At 44.9% G+C, this 21876-nt stretch overlaps 2 protein-coding genes across 2 annotated transcripts in view; both read right to left on the bottom strand.

Annotated features, from left to right (window-relative positions):
* Positions 1-2889: 2889 nt before the first annotated feature.
* On the bottom strand, positions 2890-8564 carry LOC306749874 (C-signal-like; the record flags this gene model as incomplete). The annotated part of the gene is made up of 6 exons (XM_079233218.1): positions 2890-3011; positions 3789-3899; positions 5669-5830; positions 5922-6109; positions 6279-6333; positions 8421-8564. 6 exons carry the CDS (start codon positions 8562-8564, stop codon positions 2898-2900), a joined length of 774 nt encoding a protein of 257 aa, XP_079089344.1. The 3' UTR covers positions 2890-2897.
* A 3874-nt stretch (positions 8565-12438) lies between these two features.
* The window catches only part of kcnt2b (potassium sodium-activated channel subfamily T member 2b), a gene marked incomplete at both ends in the record, with an annotated part of 31007 nt that continues 21569 nt past the window's right edge, over positions 12439-21876 (bottom strand). The window contains 15 exons of the mRNA XM_079233598.1: positions 12439-12547; positions 12647-12731; positions 13453-13798; positions 14471-14599; positions 14667-14750; positions 14855-14956; positions 15667-15778; positions 15871-16005; positions 16195-16266; positions 16719-16891; positions 16971-17076; positions 17184-17484; positions 17886-18139; positions 18213-18365; positions 19732-19840. Coding sequence (XP_079089724.1) covers positions 12439-12547; positions 12647-12731; positions 13453-13798; positions 14471-14599; positions 14667-14750; positions 14855-14956; positions 15667-15778; positions 15871-16005; positions 16195-16266; positions 16719-16891; positions 16971-17076; positions 17184-17484; positions 17886-18139; positions 18213-18365; positions 19732-19840 — 2270 coding nt within the window. The remainder of the gene's footprint in view (positions 12548-12646; positions 12732-13452; positions 13799-14470; positions 14600-14666; positions 14751-14854; positions 14957-15666; positions 15779-15870; positions 16006-16194; positions 16267-16718; positions 16892-16970; positions 17077-17183; positions 17485-17885; positions 18140-18212; positions 18366-19731; positions 19841-21876) is intronic.

Here is a 21876-nt window from a genome sequence, read left to right as displayed (position 1 = left end):
TCAAAAAGGCCCAGCAGCGACTATTTCCTAAAAAGGCTGAGGAAATTTGGCATGCCAGCCAAAATTCTCAGCATTCTTCTGAAATGTAGAAGGATTCGGTCGCATAAAGGGAAATACTCAAATATAATGTAGATCAAAATTGTACTCGAGTACAGTACATGAGTGAACGTCCTTAGTTGCACTCAACCACTAGTAAACTTGAGATTAATAGAAGCACGCTTTCATCAACCACTACATATCGACGTACTGAATCCCGTTGGAGAAAGGCCCAAGTGTTTCATCCTCGTTTTCACCAGCGCGTTGAGTTCCTGCCTCTCAGAGCGTCTGAACAGGGTCAATCTCTGCTGGTTGATCCTCTCCGCCGCACTGCCCGGACCCCCCCCTCCCCCCTTCCTGCTCAGCCGCCGTGCCCACTGCATGCTTTTCCTCCGGAGCAGCGGGTGGTCTGAGGAGTGAGAGGAGGTGGAGATGGGCTCAGAGGAGGTGCTGTTACGGTGAGCACTGGTCCGGGACAGCAGGGCTCCCTGGGTTCTCTGGTGTCCTCGTAGTCCTCCACTGTGAAGGATACCTGGGACTGTAACGCGCACGCGCACGCGCACGCACGCACACACACACACACACACACACCTTTAATTTCCTTCCAATCACACTGAGTCAGTTCTTCACCAGTTTAGTGTTTTTTAAAGCTTAGTTTGTCACGTGTGGACTTGCACATCTTTGTAAAATGAGTTGTTTATGTGTAGATTACAATGCATGAAATATGATAATTAATAAGGGATATTATTATGAAGGATTTGTGATTGTATGCATATTAAGGTCATTTTTATTACTGTGTAATGATGTCCATGTGTACATTGCAATGCTTAAGATAGATTATTGTCTATCAGGTCACAGAGTCACTAGTTTGCTGAGGTCACATGAACTCTATGCTGCAGAGTGCAGAGGTCATTTGCACACAGACAGTCGTTGAGTGTTTTACAAAGGAGCATTTGGTCTTGAGGAACAAAGAGAATGGACCACCTGTGGTTCGTCCTGTGGTTTATGACACGAGAAAAGGAACTGGAGGGGGATTCGAGCCAGCCGAGATGAAAGGTTTCTGGGGAAGGATGACTGTAGGCTGTCGTAAAATTCTCATAAGTTGTAACATATAGAACTGAATAACAATTCCTTCTAGGTCAAATATTGCGTTAGCAAACACAGGAGGGCGGAGTGAGGACTTCAGGTACCGGAAAACATGAATGTTATGGAGCCATTTTCAAAACCCGTGCCAAAGAGAGACTACGCCCCTGTGGGACTTTTAGCCAATCACATGCCGTAGATTTGAACCAATGAGGCGAATGAGCTGGGATGTTAAAACCAGATTGTAGATTCCTGTTCGAGGTCTTTTGAGTTGAAGCGAGACAGAAACGATCTGTGGAGCGGAAGCTCGGAGACCCTCAGCTGAGTATATGTACACTGTATCACCATTTGAACTTTAAACCGTTAATAACTCTTTGATTTTCCTGTATTTCTTCTCTGCCATGAGCACACGGGGTTCTACGAATACTTTTCACCAGTGATATCTCTGATTTAAGGAAAACATTTAACACATTCTTATCAATCTTTAGATGAATGATGAACACGATACACTGTTGCATTTAATGAATAATACAACATTCTTAAGCATCTTTTGTGTAACCACCATATGCCTAATGCCCCCAGTTTTTCTTAAAAAAAAAAAAAAAAGTATATCAGACTTAAGCAAATGAGTTATGCAAGAAGGTTTTCATATCCGAGTGCATCTCAACTCTGCTTTCATTTGTTGGCAAATGGCGTAGAAATTGAATCAGCATTTGTATAGCTTTATTTAAACCTTACTAAAATGGTTCACCTTTTTATAGCTTTTTGTAATTAAGAGAAATAATGACATTGTAGTAACTGAAAGCAAAAGAGTGAGGTTTTAAAATCCCCAAAATCTTTATGAAACAGAAAATGTTTAAAAAAAAGTAGCTTCATGAATACCATCTCGTTATCCATTATATTTTATTTATTGAATGTGATATATTTATTCCTCCAACTGTAATGAACATTACGGCCTCTAGGGGCCGCTAGCAGGACTTTAGAGTGGAAGCTTGTTAATTTAAGTGGCCATAAAACTAGCAACAGCAGCCGCACACCTCAGAGACGGGAAGCTTATGCGCCTCGGTCCGATAGATGCCGATGGGGATGTCTCCAGTGGAGGAGCACAGCTTCTGGTAGAGTCTGCCGTAGGTGCGGATCCACAAGTCATCCTCTGTGATTTCCATCTAGAAAAGACAATAATCAGCCTCGGAGCCACTTCAGTTCAAGCCGTTTGTGTCCGGGTACTCACAGCACAGAGGAAACCTGAGCCAGGCATGGAGTCTAGACCCAGCAGCAGCCTGGTGATGGAGATCATGTAGTCCTTCACAAATGACTGGCAGGAGAGCACGGTATATAGAGCACGGCATTTTGACAACCTTGAGGATGCAAAATTTGCATCCTCAAGGTGAGCTGACCCGAGTCAGGGTGCAGCTGGACTACGACTGCGAAGGTGTGACCTTTTCCAACCCTGTCAGCATGACGCCCATCTACACCGTCGCCGACTTCTTCAGTGAGAAGATGTACCCCTTTTTCTGCCCTGGAGCCAACATCAACGGGAACAACCCCAACCCGCTTAAGATCTGCCCCGCCAAGGTGGCTGTGTGGAACAGTGCCACATGGTGATTTAAAAAAACCTCACAGAAGTGCATTTCAAAATTAGGAAATCACCAAAGAGTGTCTCAACTCATCTAAGTGCATGCCTATGCATAAAATTAACATGATATAAGCAAAATAAAGAGCACAAGTATTGGTTTATTTCACTTGGGTTCATTTATTGATGAAGCAGTTGTCTAAAGCTACCACGGGAGGGAGTTGCCCTTATAGTCCAGGAAGGCTCCGTTCTGCTTCTCAGTCAGGGAGGCCATCACACTGAGCATCCCCTGCACGCTCTCCGGTGCATCAATCTCCCCCTGGTGGTCGGAAACACACGGTTAACATGAAGCAACGCACAGGAGGTCGTCTCTCCTAAGTTAAGAATCTAATGTTTCTACTCACGGACCAGTTACGTACTCTACCTATAAGTGGTTGAAATCGGTTGTTTCCCCTCAAATGTGACTGCTTTCAATGTCAGTGTTAACAGTAAAAACTAAAAAACATACCCAATCTGCCTTTTTCATTTCTGAACGGCTGGGACACTTTACTTATTTCTATGTCACTCTTATGTTGGCAAGTGAAAGCATGCAGAACATCTGTATAATCATGTGGGTTCACTCGAGGGACCATAAGATGTTGCACATTTCTTTAAAGTGATGTATTAAAAAAAAAAAGCCACAGCTATGTATGGTCACAGGAAGAACAGAGTGCAACAAATTTGCAATGTTTAAAGGCTTAACAAATTAAATAAGTGAAATGCATGAATACAACAAGCCTGTGCTGCATCACATGTCCGTCTCACTTGCTACATCAGCTTTGTTTGATGTCTTATGTTATTGTTTCGCTTGCTCAGTGTGGTTTCAGATATTGGAAAGTGTCTAAACTCAGAGTACCAAAATCCTGAAATTTGAATGAGGCTTCTCTGTAAAACAATTTGTTTGAGTTATTCATCTGTGGAATGTATCGAGTCAACAAAACAAAAAAAACATTGTTCTTTACGACGTGATGTTAATGTTGTGCTTCTCAGTTAATAAAGTCAAATATCATACAGAGCTTCCTCGACATTGTTTCCTATGTGAAAGCTGTCGACTCACCTTGTCTCCACCCATGTCGGTGCGCACGCAGCCAGGGTGTAGCAGGGAAAACAGGATCTCATCCTTCTTCAGCTCCTCTGCAGCACACAGTGCCAACATATTCAACCCCGCCTGAGGGGCAGATAAAGCAAGAGAGGTGAACAGCTGCACTTGAATGTAAGATGAAACTTTGAGTCGCTGGTCACCGTGTTAACACCAACCCACAGGGAGGGCTCCTGACGATGAAGTGCATACAGGACTCACCACTCACTGTGACAACAACAGAGGTGCGTACGGTTCTGAGGAGAATAACCCCACAGAAGGCAGCTGGCCCAGATAACATCTGTGGGCGTGCCTTCAGGGTCTGCTCATCAGAGCTAGCTGATGTGCTTGCTGACATTTACAACCTGTCATTAGCACAAGCTTGTGTGCCCACCTGCTTCAAGTCCACCACCATCGTGCCCCTCCCAATGAAAAAACAGTGACTTGCCTGAATGACTATCGCCCCGTGGCACTCACCCAAATAGTGATGAAATGTTTCAAGAGAATAGTCATGACCCACATCAAGAAGACCATCCCAGAAAACGTAGATCTGCTGCAGTTTGCGTATCGCCAGAACCGGTCCACTGACGATGCAGTCAACAATGTCATCCACACAACCCTCACGCAATACAGTTATCCCACACAAACTCTGAAAAACCCCTCACTCTTGGTCTGACACCTGCTCTGTGCAACTGGGTGCTGAACTTCCTCTCAGGCAGACCACAATCAGTCAGAGTTGGCAACCGCACATCTGACACAAGACCTGTGAGCACAGCGACCCCCAAGGGCTGTGTGCCAAGTCCCCTGCCGTACACCATCTTCACATACGACTGGCCTCCCAGGAAAACACCAGCATCATCAAGTTTGCGGATGATACGGCGGTCAATGGAATGATCACTGGTGGAGCTGAGACGGTGTACAGAAGAGGTGGAGGAACTTGTGGCCTGGTGTCGGAATAATAATCTCTCCTTGAACGCAGACAAGACCAAGGAGATGATTATCGACCCAAGGAGGAAGAGGGTGCAGCACACACCACTTTGCATAGGTGGGACAGAGGTGGAAAGGGTGAAAACCTTTAAATTCCTTGGAACGCACATGGTCTCACAACGCACTGCAGAATATCAAAAAGGCCCAGCAGCGACTGTATTTTCGAAGAAGGCTGAGGAAATTTGGCATGCCACCCAAAATTCTCAGCAACTTCTACAGATGTACGGTAGAGAGAGTCCTTACCAGCTCCATCACAGTGTGGTATGGAAGCTGCACTGCCCAGGACAGGAAGGCACTCCAGCGTGTGATGAAAACGGCACAGTACATCTCAAGAGTAGCCTTCCCCTCACTTCAGGACATTTACTCCAGAGTAACCAGGAGAGCACACCACATCAGGGACACAACACACCCCCAGCACAGACTCTTCTCGCTCCAGGACGTTACGGAGTCTGAAGTCCAGAACCACGAGGCTGACGAACAGTTTCTACCCGCAGGCCATCAGACTGGTGAACATTGGACATTGTAGCAATGCATAGTGCACTTTATACACTGAACAATACTAATACCATATTTATTGTATTAATTATCATGATATCAATTATTATTATAGTTCACATTTATATAATATATATTTATAAATATATTATTATTATTATATTAATTAATTATTATAATTATAGTATTACAATTATTTATTTTTTTGTGCAATACTGTTATATCTTTTATATTTTGTGCCCGTGTTACCTTAAGTTTATTCTAATTCTGTGTGTTAGGAGGACCCAGCAAAATAAGCATTTCATTGTATAGAATAACTCTGTTATCTGTGCATATGACAGTAAAAACATCTTGACTCTTAACAGGTGGTCACTCACTTTGCTGATGCGGTAGGAGATGGCAGGCAAGAAGCCATATGACTGTTTTACAGTTTCCATTGAAGCCAGAAATGAGGAGATGTTGACGACGGCCGCTTTGCTGCTGGACATCCCTGGCGTCCCACTGGCCTTAGCTGCTGCACGAAGGTGAGGCAGGAACTCCTAATGATGACCACCAGCAAGAAAGAGTCAGCAAGAGGAAACATTCAGTGAACAGTGTTGGAGTTATTGTGTCCGCTCTTCCTCTCCCTACTTTAATGATGTTCATGGGGCCCATGACATTGGTGTTGAAGGTGTACTGCATGTCTTCAGAGCTGGTTTCCTGCAACGTGCCTTTAGCCAGCACACCTGCGTTGTTAATCAGCAGGTTGAGACCCCCTTTCCCGACCACAGAGCCCACCTGCACGGCACACTGTTTGATGCTACAAAGGTCAGTGGCGTCTGACAGAGAGAGAAAGAGAGCGGAGCATCAGCGGTGGTCAATAGCAGACAGTCAGATAAATATCAGAGCCCTGAGCTATTCATAGTCAAGGTCAGTGGTCAGTGCGTGCCAGGCCATGGGAGCAGGACGGAGGGTTTAACAGAATATAACACAAGAGAGAGCTTGTACCCAGACGGACCACAGTGATGACGTTGGGATGCTTCTTTGCCAGTATTTGCAAGGCCTGGAAATACAGAGAAGATACGTTTGTAATCCAGCAGAGAAGCCCACACACTGTTGATCACTTGTACTCACTTTGATCCGGCGGTGGAAAGTTCAGCTGTCCTCGACCAAATGAATGATTCGTCAACTAACATGGCAACTGATCAATTAATCAATTTAATCTGCAGTTTTACCACAAAGAAAAACACAAAAGCACCACTTCAAATCTTGTTCAGGTCATTCAGCATGAAAAAAGCATTAAAAGAAAAAATGCAGTGTTTCGCACTGGATAGATTCAGTATCGTGCTTGCGCAGTATTTATAACAATAAAGTCACGCATGAACTACCTCATATGGCTCAAGCAGAGGAATCTGGGCCAAGAACCACACCCAGAGGGTGAGGGGTGGCAACGTTCACTCTGTAGTATCTGTTGAATGTGCTGGGTGATGCCCCGTAGGCTGCAGCACATACATCCTCCACGGGCACACCTCTCAGGGTTGCCCCTGATGTGGAGACACTCCTGGTAGAATGGCACCCTACCCCGGATGGCAGAGCACGGCCGTTCGCTCTATATGCACAGGCTCTGGTCTCCACTATCCAGTGGGACAGGCGCTGTCTAGAAAGGGCACAGCCCTTCTTAGGCCCGTCCTAAGACAACAAAACTGCCCCAACCACCGTATGCATGCAGTGGCTTCGATCTAGGTTTCGAAGACCCGCACCGGGCACAGAAGCGCTGACTGTGCCAGCTGGATAGGCTGGTTGAGATACAAGTGTTCCCACACCCCTGGGGGAAAACGCGGCATTAGGCCACAGTTAGGCCAGTGAAACCCGTCTGAGGTGGAACTCAGACAGGTTTGCCCCGGCTGAGCCCCGTCTAAGGAGAGGGACACCAGCCTGTGGCTCAATACCCTGTCATTGTTGACCTTAGCATGCTGCCATGAAATAGCAGCTATGTACCTCCTCAGGGTAGAGGGAGGTCAGCCCTCCTCTAGGAGGGACTGCAGAAACTCTAGTACAGTAGACACAGGGCACTGTACTGAGTCCTCGTTCTGTAGATGGCGCTCTGGCCTTCAGAATAGTCCTCTTGACTGGCTCTGTGCAGCCGCTCGGCGGCCGGTCGGGCCCGGCAACGGCCCATAGTTGACGACGGCTGGGATCGGAATGCTAGATCCGACGAACTAGCTGCAATAGGAGGTGTCTCCTATGAGGGAGGCGCCACGGCGTCCCGCAGCAGAGTCTGTGCAACAGAGGAAAACAAGTCCTGGCTGGCCCTAAGGAGGCCATCCACACCAGTCTGTGGTCCTGTTGAATAACGCTGAGGAGCTTTGGCAGATCAGAGGAAATGGGGGGGAAAGCATAAAGAAGGTAGATTGGCAGGCCAATGAAGGAACCATCTGTGGCTAGGCACAATGGGCACCTAAAAATAGGCATCCTTCAAGTCGACAGACACAGCCGGCAAGGTTGCGCGAGTCTGAGGGGACCCTGCCCCACTAATCGATGTGGATTACGAAGTCAGTCTGAGCGGGACGCTCTGCTGACTGCAAGAGATAAGGCAGGGAACACTAAGAGACAGGGAGTGAGGACACTCTCCTCCCTAGTATGGTAGCGGTAATTACTGGTGTCCTAGTAGTAAGCCAATCGAGAACACTCTGCTACTGTGGAAACAAGTCCTGGAAACAGGTCAGACACAGTCCGTCTAGTGTGAAGGGAGCGCTTCTAGCTCTTTCTAGAGCACTCTCTTCGCTAGTACGGCTCTCTTCGCTAGTACGGCTCTCTTCGATTGAGCGGTAGGTGCGATTCCTGGTGTCCTACCAATAAGCTTCAGCGGGAGCACTGCGCTACTGTGGAACAGGACAGGCACAGTCTGTCTAGTGGGGGGGAGGGGGGGGAGCAAGGGCACTCTATATTTTTGGCAATTGTTGATAGTAATAGGAGTTTTGCTTTATTTTTACCAAAGTAAAAGATCTGAGTACATCTTCCACCACTGCTTTCATCTATGCAGGATTCTTGCTTCTTCTGAGTTATGCAACATTGTAGTTTGCAAACCATTCTCTCATTTATTGTTCTGCTCCATACGGAAGAGCACAATGAGTCAAACAGGAGACTCACCTCAGCTTTGGGTCCATCTGGGTCCCTGCAGCAGGCGAACAGCTTCCTCAGTGGACGGGAGGCCTCCGCCATTTGCTTAACCATTTCCAGGCCCAGGCCTCTGTTGGCCCCTGTGATAAGCACGCTGACTGCTGGAGCTGCCATTTCCTCTGCAATTCTGTCTGAGCTCTTGCAGTAAAGCTCTGTTTAATGTCTGAACATTAGCTTGGCCACACCCACATTCTATGTCACAAAGTGTAGAGCCCCACCACAGAAAAGTCAGGAATGTGCAGATCTGTCTCTGCTTCTGGCAATCAGCCGGTTAGACAACATCGTCTCAGCTCCAACCCCCTCTTCTCCCACGCCAACTGTCTTTTAAAAGGAAGAGACACACATAAATTGCACACAGCTGAGGCTGATTATCCCTCATCCCGGCACCTGTTCCCTGAATTGGCCACTCTACTCTACTCTGAGGGCCAATCTCAATCTTCACCCTGACAGACTCACAGACTTCGAGGCGCGCTCCCGTGAAGTCCTTGAGGGTTTAGGGGTGTCCCATTCTCACATCGTAGAGTGCTTGAGGGCTCTCTGGCAGACATTTTGAGCCCTTTATGAACTAGTGATGTGTCCTTTCGTGTCGAGGCTTCGATGCGCGTGTCGAGTAATCCAGGTAGATTTTGGTGAAGCGCGTATCGAGGCTTGTGTCGATAACGTATGCGGTGACGTTCGAAGCCTGGCGAGCCGGCCGTACCACGTGACCGATTCAGAAAATGGTTCGTGGGTTTGCCATGCGATTTGAAATATAAGAGGCAGAGAAACTCAATGGATTTCCCCCTTCCTCTCTGTACCCAGCTTCATGTGTGCCTGTGAAAGGGTATTTTATAAAGCAGGCAAAATAGTCTCAAAAAGCCCAGCACTGTGGAAAAGTTCTTATTTTTACTTAAATTGGACACATTAACATGAACTAGCGGAGGCAAGGCTCGAAACACCAATCCTCTGACTTAAAGTCGGATATTCTAACCACTGACCCACAGTCACATCACAGCCTTCTCCCAATTTGTTTCGAGTTTTGATTTTGACCCCGCCAATATATCATAAAGATAGACACAATATTAATAAGTTAATAACTGATGTATTGGCATCACAAACATAATTTATTCAATTTAAAGCTTCACACACCAAAGCCATGGTGTCGTTTTGATCACTCTGCCTGTTTTACATGTATTGTCCGCTTGTGGCGCAGTAGAGCAAATGAAGCTCCATGAAGCTCCGGTACATGAGCGAACCAATTGGATGGAAAGCTTCAATGCTTCAGGAAGCTTCATCTCGCCATCACTATTATGAACCCTTTCCGTAAGTCAACATTAGATGCTGACTTTGCCTAAGGGAATTGGAAGCATGAAGACGTAAAAAAAAGAAAGAAAGGTAAACAAAGAGACACGTGGGTGTTTAGGCCGATAAAATACATTTACACTACAACAGTACGGATTATAGATTGAACATAAAAACACATGAAATCAGAGGAATGCAAGCAGAAAATACATATAATATTTTTTTTTTACATTCAAACATTTCGTTTTGACAAAAATGAGTAAATAGATAATTTAAAATGACTTCTCATCTCGTGAGGAAGACGTTCAAATCAGTGAATAAAAAGTATAAAATAAATACACAATTGTACACAATATTTTTTTATGTAGTCACGTGATATGTCTCAGCAAAGTGCTGTCCCATTCATATTCACACCAGTTCAAGGCCTAAAGCCTCTCACACTCAGCCACTTACCAGCTGACGTCAGTAAGTCCCTGAGGGTTCAGGGTTTGAGGGTTTAGGGTGCACATTGGGATTGGGCCTAAAGCCTAGTTTATGGTTCTCCGTGACGTCGTCGTTGAGCATTCGAAGTTCTGCGTCGAGGGACCGCGTTGCTCTGCAATTAACCGCCATGCCGCCAGGGGGTGTGTCTGTGTGGTTGTGTGGTTACAGGGGTTATAGCCGAATTCCGGTCACAGTAAACAATGGTGACCAAGTTGGAGCTCATCAATATTGAAGAGCAAATGCTTATATTGCAAATGTTGAAGCGCAGGCGACAGAGAAGACGTTTGCGGAGGTGCTCTGTACGACCACTAAACCGGTCGAGGCTGGGAAAAAGCAACTGCCGGAAATTACGTTCTGAGCGGACCAATCACAGCGCTTGCGGTCCGCGTCAACGTAGTTAGGATTTTTTGGAGGTGCGCATCAGGCTTCGGCGTAGGGGTCTGCGTCGACCTGACGGAGAATCATAAACTAGGCTTCACTCTCTGCAGCTGAACTGTAACCGGCTGGAACTGGGCGGCCTTCTTTTCTCCTCTTATCTTATGTAGTACTGTGTGGTCTTTCATTTAGTGTGAGTCATAAACGAGTATCGTGGCAAAAATAGCTTGAGCGTGAACTTGTCAAAACACACAATAGACAATCAAGTGATTAGTTTATAAATAAAAATATGAATCAAAAACTTTTTTATAGAAAATAATGTGACTATATTGACGGTTTTACATATGATTCTAATCATCCGAAGAGATACTGGTTAAAGCTGCACAAATTGACACTACAAAGACAACAAAGCAATGGCAAGCTATAATGACTGACTTTAATATATACATATTTTTATCTGATACATTGGCATATACAGCTACAGCAGTGGTGTCGGCAGGGTTGCAGGTTAGCATTCCCACCACGTGGCTGCACCGTTTCAGTGTGAAACAGCACATTCAGACTTTCTGACAAGTTGTACAGAGGTTTGCAAAAAAAGGTAATCCACTTTCATATAACAGATTAATATCTCCTGTTTCATAAAACAACTGAACATATATTGAATAAGAATTATCTCACTCTACAGCCAAATTTTCACTTCATTTCAGAGAAATTAGATACTTTTTTCTGGCTGAAAATGTAATTCTTGATTTTTAATTACTTGTTAAAGTGGATATTTATTATGCAATAAATACAGGAACTGTGTAATTCTCAAGTTTATAAACCGTCCATCAAACAGAGCTGAATCAAAACCATTTCATTATAAGCTTCACAAAGGTAGTATTTATTGCAGGGCTATTGTACTGGATGGCGTTGTGTTTTGGTATGTGTTTCTGTTATTTTGTCCGTCCGCTGCATCTCTAACATGCATGTCAGAAAAAGCAAGCTGGTGGCAGGACGGCTCACACTAACTGACAGAAGCAGAGAGGGCGAGGCTTTAAAAAACAGGCGAACAGTGAACTCACAAACAGGCTTGTTCTGAGAGAACTCACATAACTGGAAACGGTAACATACGTCTGACAGTGATGACACTGAATGCCCTCCATGACGATGCATGCTGCTGTCTACTTGTGTCGATTATCGAGAGACTGGTGCTCTTTGGATTCCTCCGCTGCTGGTGAGTGACAAACAAATGTATGCGTTTGACTGTGTAAGCAACAAGTAAAAAGTAAAAAAAAGGGATATGTGCACTGTAGTGTCACTTTGAAATACGTTAAACAACATTAAGTCTGACAAAACACACCTACGACACGGAGAAGCACACAAAAATACATCCCTTGACTTTCATTTGGCAGAAGAGTAATTTCGCTATCCTGATCAAATTGGCAGTGTCTTGCTCTTGATCCCCCCCCCCCGCGCACACACACACACACACACACACACACACACACACACACACACACACACACACACACACACACACACACACACACACACACGCGCGCAAGATGCAGTACATAACATGCACATACACAGTTATAAATACATATAGTTATTCATTAAATGCACTTCTGTGTCCGCAGCTCTCCACTTTGAAAATAGAAAGGTGCATAAACGAAACATTCCCATCGTTATATAGAAAAGGTCCATGCAAGACCGGCAACTCTCAGTTCACCCTGACTGGATATGGAGTAAAGAGGGCCGTGTGCCATCTGGCTGCATCCCTTTCCATCTCCTCATCTCTGAGTCTGTTGTTGTGTCTCCTCTCACTGGCAGTGTTCTGACAGTACGTTTTATTCATTTTTGTCTCTCACAGATGGGTGCTGTCCTGCGTATCAAACCTGTGGCTCTCTGAGATCCCGGCGCTGCACTTCCTGCTGCTGGGTACCAGAGAGAGGGGGTCTGGCCTGATCAGGTACCTGCAATGGGGCACAGACAGGGGCGGCAAATCCTGTCATAGTTTTCATGCCGTGTTCATTTTACAGTGCCATCAATTACATTTGGTGTTGTGTACTCACACGACATCGTGCAGCTCTAGTCTGGTGTCTGGAGAAGGGTTGATGAGGATATAAGACAGTCTGTTCCCTTGATCTGTCATCCCGTCTGGCGCAGGAAGAAAAGAGAAAAGTGATGCAGTAAACAAAATAGGCACAGGATACACAGCAGGCTGCGCAACATCCGTACATAATAGAGGATTCGTTACTGTGAGTCACAAGACAGGAAGACACATTGAGATAAAAATGGACGGCAGCAACAGAGGTGGAAGAAGCACAATACAGCAATGTAAAAATATGTCAATTACGGAAAATATACAGCTTTTAAAATCCTGATTATTTAAAAGTACAGTAGGAGAACAGTAAAATGACAGTTAAATATTATCAGCAAAGTCTACCTAAAGTATCAAAAGTATTACCGATGCAAAAAGGTTCAATACAAGTTTAAATAACATTGTTAGATTTTTTATATCAATACATTAATGTGCATGTTGTTGTAGCTGGTTGAGGTGGAGCTAGTGTTACCTACTGTAAAGTGTCACAAGCTAAAGAAGTTGCATTGTATTTTACAAGCTTATCCTTAATTTATTTATTTATGTCAATCATTTGTAAAGTAACTAAATGCTGTAGCTGTCAAATTAATATAGGGGAGTAAAATCCCAATGTTTACTTCTGAAATGTAGAAGTATTCGGTCACAAAAAGGGAAATACTCAAATATAGATAAAAATTGTACTTGAGTACAGCACATGAGTCCTTAGTTGCACTCAACCACTAGTAAAATTGAGATTAATAGAAGCACGCTTTCATCAACCACTACATATCGACGTACTGAATCCCGTTGGAGAAAGGCCCAAGTGTTTCATCCTCGTTTTCACCAGCGCGTTGAGTTCCTGCCTCTCAGAGCGTCTGAACAGGGTCAGTCTCTGCTGGTTGATCCTCTCCGCCGCACTGCCCGGACCCCCCTTGGCCCCGCTGGAGCCCCGCCCCCCCTTCCTGCTCAGCCGCCGTGCCCACTGCATGCTTTTCCTCCGGAGCAGCGGGTGGTCTGAGGAGTGAGAGGAGGTGGAGATGGGCTCAGAGGAGGTGCTGTTACGGTGAGCACTGGTCCGGGACAGCAGGGGCTCCCTGGGTTCTCTGGTGTCCTCGTAGTCCTCCACTGTGATGGATACCTGGGACTGTAACGCGCACACACACGCACACGCACGCACACGCACGCACACGCACGCACACGCACCTTTAATTTCACCAGTGATGTCTCTGATTTAAGGAAAACATTTAACGCATTCTCATCATTCTTTAGATGAATGATGAATACGATAAACTTTGTTGCATTTAATGAATAATACAACATTCTTAAGCATCTTTTGTGAAACCACCATATCCCCAACGCCCCCAGTTTTTCTTAAAAAAAAATTGTCTATCAGACTTAAGCAAATGAGTTATGCAAGAATGTTTTCATATCTGAGTACGTCTCCACAACTCTGCTTTCATTTGTTGGCAAATGGCATATAAATTGAATAAGCATTTGGATAGATCTACTTAAATTAACTTTAAAGTAAAATGCTTCACCTTTTTGTATCAATAGCTTTTTGTAATTAATAAAATAAATAATGACATTGTAGTAACTGAAAGCAAAAGAGTGAGGTTTTAAAATCCCCAAAATCTTTAGAAAACAGAAAATTAAAAAAAAAAAAAGTAGCTTCACGAATACTATCTCGTTATCCATTACTCTTTTTTTTATTGTTGGATGTAATGAACATTACGGCCTCTAGGGGCCGTTAGCAGGACTTTAGAGTGGAAGCTTGTTAATTTAAGTGGCCATAAAACTAGTAACAGCAGCCGCACACCTCAGAGACCGGAAGCTTATGCGCCTCGGTCCGATAGATGCCGATGGGGATGTCTCCAGTGGAGGAGCACAGCTTCTGGTAGAGTCTGCCGTAGGTGCGGATCCACAAGTCATCCTCTGTGATTTTCATCTAGAAAAGACAATAATCAGCCTCGGAGCCACTTCACAGTCCCAACAGTGTGTGTCCGGGTACTCACAGCACAGAGGAAACCTGAGCCAGGCATGGAGTCTAGACCCAGCAGCAGCCTGGTGATGGAGATCATGTAGTCCTTCACAAATGACTGGCAGGAGAGCACGGTATAAAAAGTCAACAGAAACAGACCATATTTGGCATTTTGACAAATTTTGTTTTTCAGTGAGAGTGAAGAGTTTGTGCTCAAGATACCTGGTAGAGGAGAGTGTCCAGCATGCTGACGCTGAACACCTTCCCAGCAGAGAAGGGCAGGCGAAACATAAACACCAGGTTGGATCCCTTCTCCCTTTCCTTCTGCAGAGCAAACACACACACACACACACACACACACACACACACACACACACACACACACACACACACACACACACCCCCGATTACACTAGTCTTGGTAGACATGAAGGGATGTAATGGCAGTTTCTAAAATCCAGCATCATCGTTGGACCTGCAACCATAAAACCTTTTTTCTTTTCTTTCTTATTTATTTTAAAGCATCCATTCAGCATTCATTGGACCGAGAACTACTTGCATCATTTTGTAAAGAGGGATTTAACTAGAAGCCCAAGAAAAATATGCACAAACGTGCATTGCTAAAACAAGGAAGCCATCAGAAGTCCTCCCTGCTGTGAGGCAACACTGCTAGAAATTTCAAAATCATCATAACTATTTTAATCCCAGATTGACATACATTTTAATATGTAACGTCAAGAGTGACAAATTTACTTATTTGTTAATAAATGCTATCGATGCTCGAGGGGAGAACTCATAAGCTGCCACACGGGGAGCAACATTAACAACAACAACGGCTATAATCATTTACAAATGTTCACTGCAAAATTTGACAGTGGATGCATTTCTAATATCACTGAGAATACTAAATAAAAGATGGCTATCATGATGAAAAAAAATCTGCTGTCTGTCATTGTTTTTCTCATTATGAGTCTGGGTTGAGGAAAATGAGAGAGAGAGAGAAAGTGGAGGGTTTGAGGCTATGAAGCTTTTACCTTTTCCAGTTTGGACAGAGCCAGAGAGTAGTGGTCTTTGACTTTGAACTGCATAAAACGCATGTTGGCTGGGTGGGTGAGCTCTGTGATGATACTAAGAGCTGGGAAAAGTCTGGGACACAGAGAGAATAATGGGTACCAAATTAAACACATGCAGTTAAAGATGGAGTGTGATATTGCAGAGCAAGTTTGGGCAAAGCAGACCTGAAGAGGGTCTGGACATTGACGATGGTCTTTGCATCAGCCATGTAGTCCTCCTCTGCGATCATGGAGCTCTCTTTGTCCACCACCACCATGGTGTCGGCGAAGGTGACTCCACATCGCAACAAACTGTCCAGACTGATGATATTGTGAGAGAGAGGGACAAGTCGGGAGGGGTTAAGATCAGTGATGAAGGGCAAAAATAAATCAAAGCGTATGCCATTTGAGAGGTGCAAAAGCACATTTACATGAATAAAGCTTCAGGAAATAGTAGAAGATGGAAAAGACACATGACGAAACCAGCGTGGAGCTGTTGGTCTCTCTTACTTGTCGATGGAGCCCACTGTGTAGAACACCATGGGGAACCAACAGATTGCCTCCAGGAAATCTGCTTCAGGTCTGAAACAATCAAACAACAAATACACTTGAGATTATGACCAGTAGAGATTCATATTTGCCATGATGAGGAGCGAACGTCCCCACGGAGATGGAGAAATACAATGCAGCCAAGCTGCCTGCAGAGAAAGCTGAAAATAACAGCACTACACTGGAGTGACTCAGCATTTTATTGCCTTTTTATTGAATTACACCCTCATTTGGCTGACTGCTTTTGTGTATCAGCCACAAATACACAACACAGGATTGTGGTGCGCATTGTCCTAAAGGTGTTCGGCGTTTCACAAATCATGGTTACGGTGACCTTAAATAGCTCAGTGTTTCTCCTCCACTGGCTATTCAAGGAGGAATTAAATTGACTGCGCAACCCAGCAAACAATTTGGGCAACACTAACATGCAACCTATTCTAGTTCAAAGCCATGTCCACGATCATGACCAAATAATGCGTCCTCACATGCTCTCCAGCAGCAACACGATGGGGTTGAGCTCCTTCCTGGGTCGGTAGTAGGCTCGGAGAGGGACAATGAAGTTGTACAGGCCGTTTCCGGCACTCTCCGCAGACACAATGATCAATTTGTTTTTGAAGCCGTAGGAGCGGGCGTCCTCAAAAAGGGTGTGGTGACAAGCCTAGGGGAGATGCACAGTGGTCACGGAGGATTACAGCAATGTGAAGTCAAGATTGAAGCCATTTGAATCCCATACATACTTTGTCCATACGCAGGCAGCAGAAAGGCATCTTTTCTTGAAGAAGGTGGCACAGCGCAGGCGAGCTGCCGATGTATGGAGAGTTCAGCGGGTATCCCTTCACCCACCTGTCGCACAAGCCCACAGTTACCTCTGAACAAGTTTACACTTCCATATACCCATGAATGAAAATTCAGACAGCATCCTCATGACTTACTCGCAGTGTCGACCCCACCAAAGGGCGCTCTCGTCTCTGTCCTCCTTGCCCTCGTCTCCCCCCTCATCCTCCGACTGGTCTGCGAGCAGGTCGAAGGTGGGGTTGTTGACGCCGTCCACCAGCTCCAGGACCGGGGCAATGCTGTGCCTCCTCTCCTCGGCTGACTCTCCCATGGCAGGCAGGGCCAAAGTGTTCGCGCCACCCATCTCCGTCCTGGAGCTGCTCCTGCTTCCTCTCCCGCTGCTCAGCACAGTGCTCCCCGGGTCCTGGCCCTCTGGGCTGCTGTCACTGGAGTCCTGCAGGTCGATGGCCACTGTGCCTGTAAAACACACACACACACACACACACACACACACACACACACACACACACACACACACACACACACACAGTTTGCGCAGCCCTCTGTTAATACACGTTCACTATTGTCCACCAGGTGGTGTGTTTGTAAAACATTTCAGTTCATTTGGCAGTTACTCTTATAAAGTGTGACTTACTGTATAATCAGATAAATGTTAATTCCTCAGAAAAGCTATGCATATTTTTAAAACACCCAGAGTACTTTCAAATGTGAGAGCTGCATAATTTTGACAGCTCTTACGATGTTGCTTTCTAAAACCGGTTAATGACAGATTTGCATGTTTGACCAACACAGAAACTGCAAACAGAAGGTCAGTGCAGGAATGTTACAGTCTTTGTGACGTGCACATCTTGACTGACCCATGCTGGCGATGATACTGTGGACTGGCAGGCGGGTGAGTCCATGGTAGATTGATTGGTGCACTCCCCTGGTATTTCCCCCCGTGGTGCCCCACGATGGCTCCCTGCGGCCCCTGACAAATGCTGAGTTCTCCTCTTTGGAGATATTGATGTAAAAGCACGTGTCAGAGGCCCCCATGATGTGGCAGGGACCAGGGTTAAGCAGGATGTTGGTGGTTTCCAATCTGCGCACTCCGATCAAACACACTCCATACCTGCAGCAGCAAAGACAGGGTCAGCTGTGAAGCGCAGGTTCTCACTTCTTGGCTTTTTCACATTATGACTTACTTTTTGTGAGCATGAAAGGAGGCAAAGGTGAAGCTCTTGCCCTGGTATTCCCCGAAGAATTTACTTTCCTCCAGGCGGATGTGATGCACCTCATTGGCTGAGCAGCGCCGGTAGGTTCGGTGCCATTGGTCTGCTGAACATCCGCCTCCCTCCCTGGGACGGAAAAAGCAGGATTCATCGGGCATGTGGGGAAAGACTGACCTTTAGAAAATGCAACACAAAGCTTGCAGCTCAGCAGCAGGGCCACACAAAAAGATTTTCCGCTTCAGGTTCCAGAGGTAACATCTTACATCTCTGTCGGAGAGTTGCTGATCAATACTTCAATCAGCACACGGATGTACACAAGGACACACAGCCGGTCCCAGGTGTACAAACTCACACAACACAGCTAAGTAGACAGCATTTTTCTCTGGGGGATATGGCTTGAGACACAGAGGATAAAAAGGTGATGCATGAAGCAAGGGTGTGGAGGCAGTGTGAATGTGGGTGGCCTGTGACAAAGACTGCATTATATAATTAAGTGTTATAGCAAATTTGCAGTTTACACGAACTAAGTGTCGGGCAAGGGAGGAGGAGGACGAATCATGTAGCATTGTCACGGCCAATAAACCAAATGGCATCAAGTCCAGATATAGAAGCGTACTTATCAAACACCCTGCTTTTAAATGTTGCACTCGTCAGACACAAGCCATAGAGTATTATTATGTCTTTGTCTTTTCACAATTGTGATTTTTGGCATTTAATATATTTGTGTGAAAACCCTGTTGTTAACGTTAGGATCACAAAGTGTGGCTTTAAGATGAAAATCATATAAATATCAAGATGTAACTCAAAGAAAAGGTACAGGAAAAAATAAGTGTTAAATAAACAGGAAGGCCATTCAGGATCCAAGAAAGAAAATATGAGAAAGTCGACGTTATAGTGGCTAAATTATTAAAAGAGGCAACAAGATTTGAACACAGTAGGTCTTCATCAGGGTATCTAACACAAATAAGCACATTTATTGTTCACAGAAACAAAACTGGTATAGTTCTGCTTTAATGCCTTAATGATACAAAGTAGAAAGTATCTTTCTACCCAAACAACACTCGGATGCTTTTCACAGTCACTTCTGTATTCAGTGATAAACTGAATCTAACAAGCAAAGAAACAAACGCTGTTTCTAAATAACAAGATTCCCTTCCTTCAACGAAATGTCCTCATAAACTCACACAGCTCAGCGTGCAGACAATGGAGGTTGACAGAGCATTTGGATGAATATCGTGCACAAATGCACTACAGTACTCCTGTGGTGTGAATGCAGATCAGATGAATCGTACCTGTTGAGAGCTTGAAAGGCTCCTACACGTTGCTTGAAGGCCTCTTGGGGTGCCGTTCTGTAAACAAATCAAAGTTGAATGATGGTGAGGAGACTAAAAGCTTCTATTCAATATATATACTGTATATTTCACTGTCAAGACTGAACAGTGAGCATCCAAACAGCAAGAGGGACTGGGAGAGAGAAGGAACGTGAACTTACTGTCCTCTGGAGGAGTGGATCAATAGAGTGATGAGTGTCGAGGTACCGGGGCACACACAGTTTAAGGCCAGCATGGCGTATTTAAACTCTTCTTCACACACCACATGGTCTGCAGACAACAACAACAACACTTTTTGGCAATTCATTTGAGAAGTATATTGATCAGGGTTCTGCTGCAGGCAACTATCACTTAACTGACTGAATGTTTAATCCCAATCTCAAAGAAAAGTTGCTAACGGTCTTTCTGAAAACAGTATCCTGGTTAGTTACCCAATATAAAACACAATGAACAGTTTTCACTGGAACTACTACTATTCCAATGAAAACGGTTGTTGTTGTATGGCTCTTGCAAACACACATAATCATTCATGCATTTCCATGATTAGCGTGTAAAACATGGCGGCATCTTGCTACTCAAAGGCACAAGCCCACACTCAGTTTCCAACATTAAATTGCGACATGTTTAATTGTGTCACTTGATCGAACACAAATGAGTCAAGCAGACAGCCATGTCAAAAAACCCTTCATCATCCTCTTGCACCAGCTCCCTGTTTATCCCATGGGGGCAATGTTCTGTCTTATTAAACAGCTTTCCAATAAATCATCCATGACTTAATGCAGCCTTGAGCCAAACTGATCAAACAAACATGACCCTCCTCTCGTTCACCTGTTGCCGCTCGACCTCCTCTTTGAAAGGAAAAACCAATTGAGCGCTTCATGCTTGTCGTAAGCCAATCAGTGAATCTGGCGCAGGGAGCGTCCATTTCCCCTGCTGTGTAATTCTTGATTGCATTATTTTCAGTGATGAGCACACAGGCATATTAGGGCTGCCTTGTTTACCATCAATGTTGAGCTAGGTCCTAAAAGCACAATATGTGCTCTGTATTAGTCAATAATTGTGGCTGAACGTCAGAGCCTGGCAAGAAGCATGAGTCTCAATCAGCTGGCAGACTGAGCAACAGATGAGCCAGTTTAGATGTAAATGCAGTTTTTAATAAATTAGTCAGGTCTATGTGTGCCTGAGGCTGAGCAGGTGAGTGACAATTAAAACTACTGATTGTGGATCTTCTTTCTTTTGAAGTACCAATGTTCTTCTGGCTCAGAACAGTGCATCATAATGCAGCTCACACGCAAACACACAGAGGGGCTCTTGCTATTCAATCGGTGATTTTGTTTCAAAACGGAAGCTTTCACAGAGCAACGGGTATCTGAAAGCCTGCAGAGTAAAAGACAAAAACATTGATGTTCCTTCTTCTATGGAGTAACAACATTACATTATTGTTACATTGTGTTCTGGTCTGTCTGTCATTGTGTTCATGTCTGTCTGTGTGTCTCTCTCTCTCACACACACACACACACACACACAAATTGAGACTTTTCTCCAATATCAAATTTCTAACATCCTTCTTGATCCCTTCACGTCTCTTCGTCTTGTCTGTTTATTTTTCACCACGGCCTTCCATCCTTCAGGTGTCTGGACCCAGACCAGGAGAGAAACCAATTACAGACCTTGACACACTGTGTACACACACACACACACATGCACAAAATGTTCTCTTTCTGTCAGCCTCGCTTAGAAGATCAGGGTCTTTGTACATTGCTTGATTTCATTCACAGACTGGTGTCAAATCTGTGTGCAGATATGTGTGTGCAGTTATTTGCACCTTCTGCAGGAGTGAAATTACGACCTGACCACCGGTTGAGCTAATTAAATCAGTAAGCCATTATTGTTTGGATGAGTGCGCTGCTCTCAACTCCATGCAGCTACAATGAGCCAAGCTCAGAAGGGGGGCCACCTATTGTTGTTCAAAACATACACTGGGGAGATAATCAATCGACGCTCTGCACCAAATTATGTGTTGTTTCTCCAGCACCCCGTGACTTCCTGCCCTGCTGCAGCATCATACCGGCAGATATTTTCTAATGAACGCTACGCTGTTATTAAGCTTTGGATCAAATCAAATCTTGTGTCTCTTGCTCATTAATGCCTCCCACCACACTGGCACTTAGTGGGTTTATTGCAAGTGATGTCAAAACATGGGATCTGTACTTAACAGTGATGTCCTTGTGTCTGTATATACTGACTTGCTCCCTGAGTCTACCTTGTGATTTCATGGTTAGAGGGACGTTATTCTCATGAGGATC

The sequence above is a fragment of the Taurulus bubalis genome (assembly GCF_910589615.1).
Source record: "Taurulus bubalis genome assembly, chromosome: 17".
Classification (NCBI taxonomy): domain Eukaryota; kingdom Metazoa; phylum Chordata; class Actinopteri; order Perciformes; family Cottidae; genus Taurulus; species Taurulus bubalis.
Note: the sequence above shows the minus strand (reverse complement) of the source record. Positions and strands in the feature narration are given on the sequence as shown.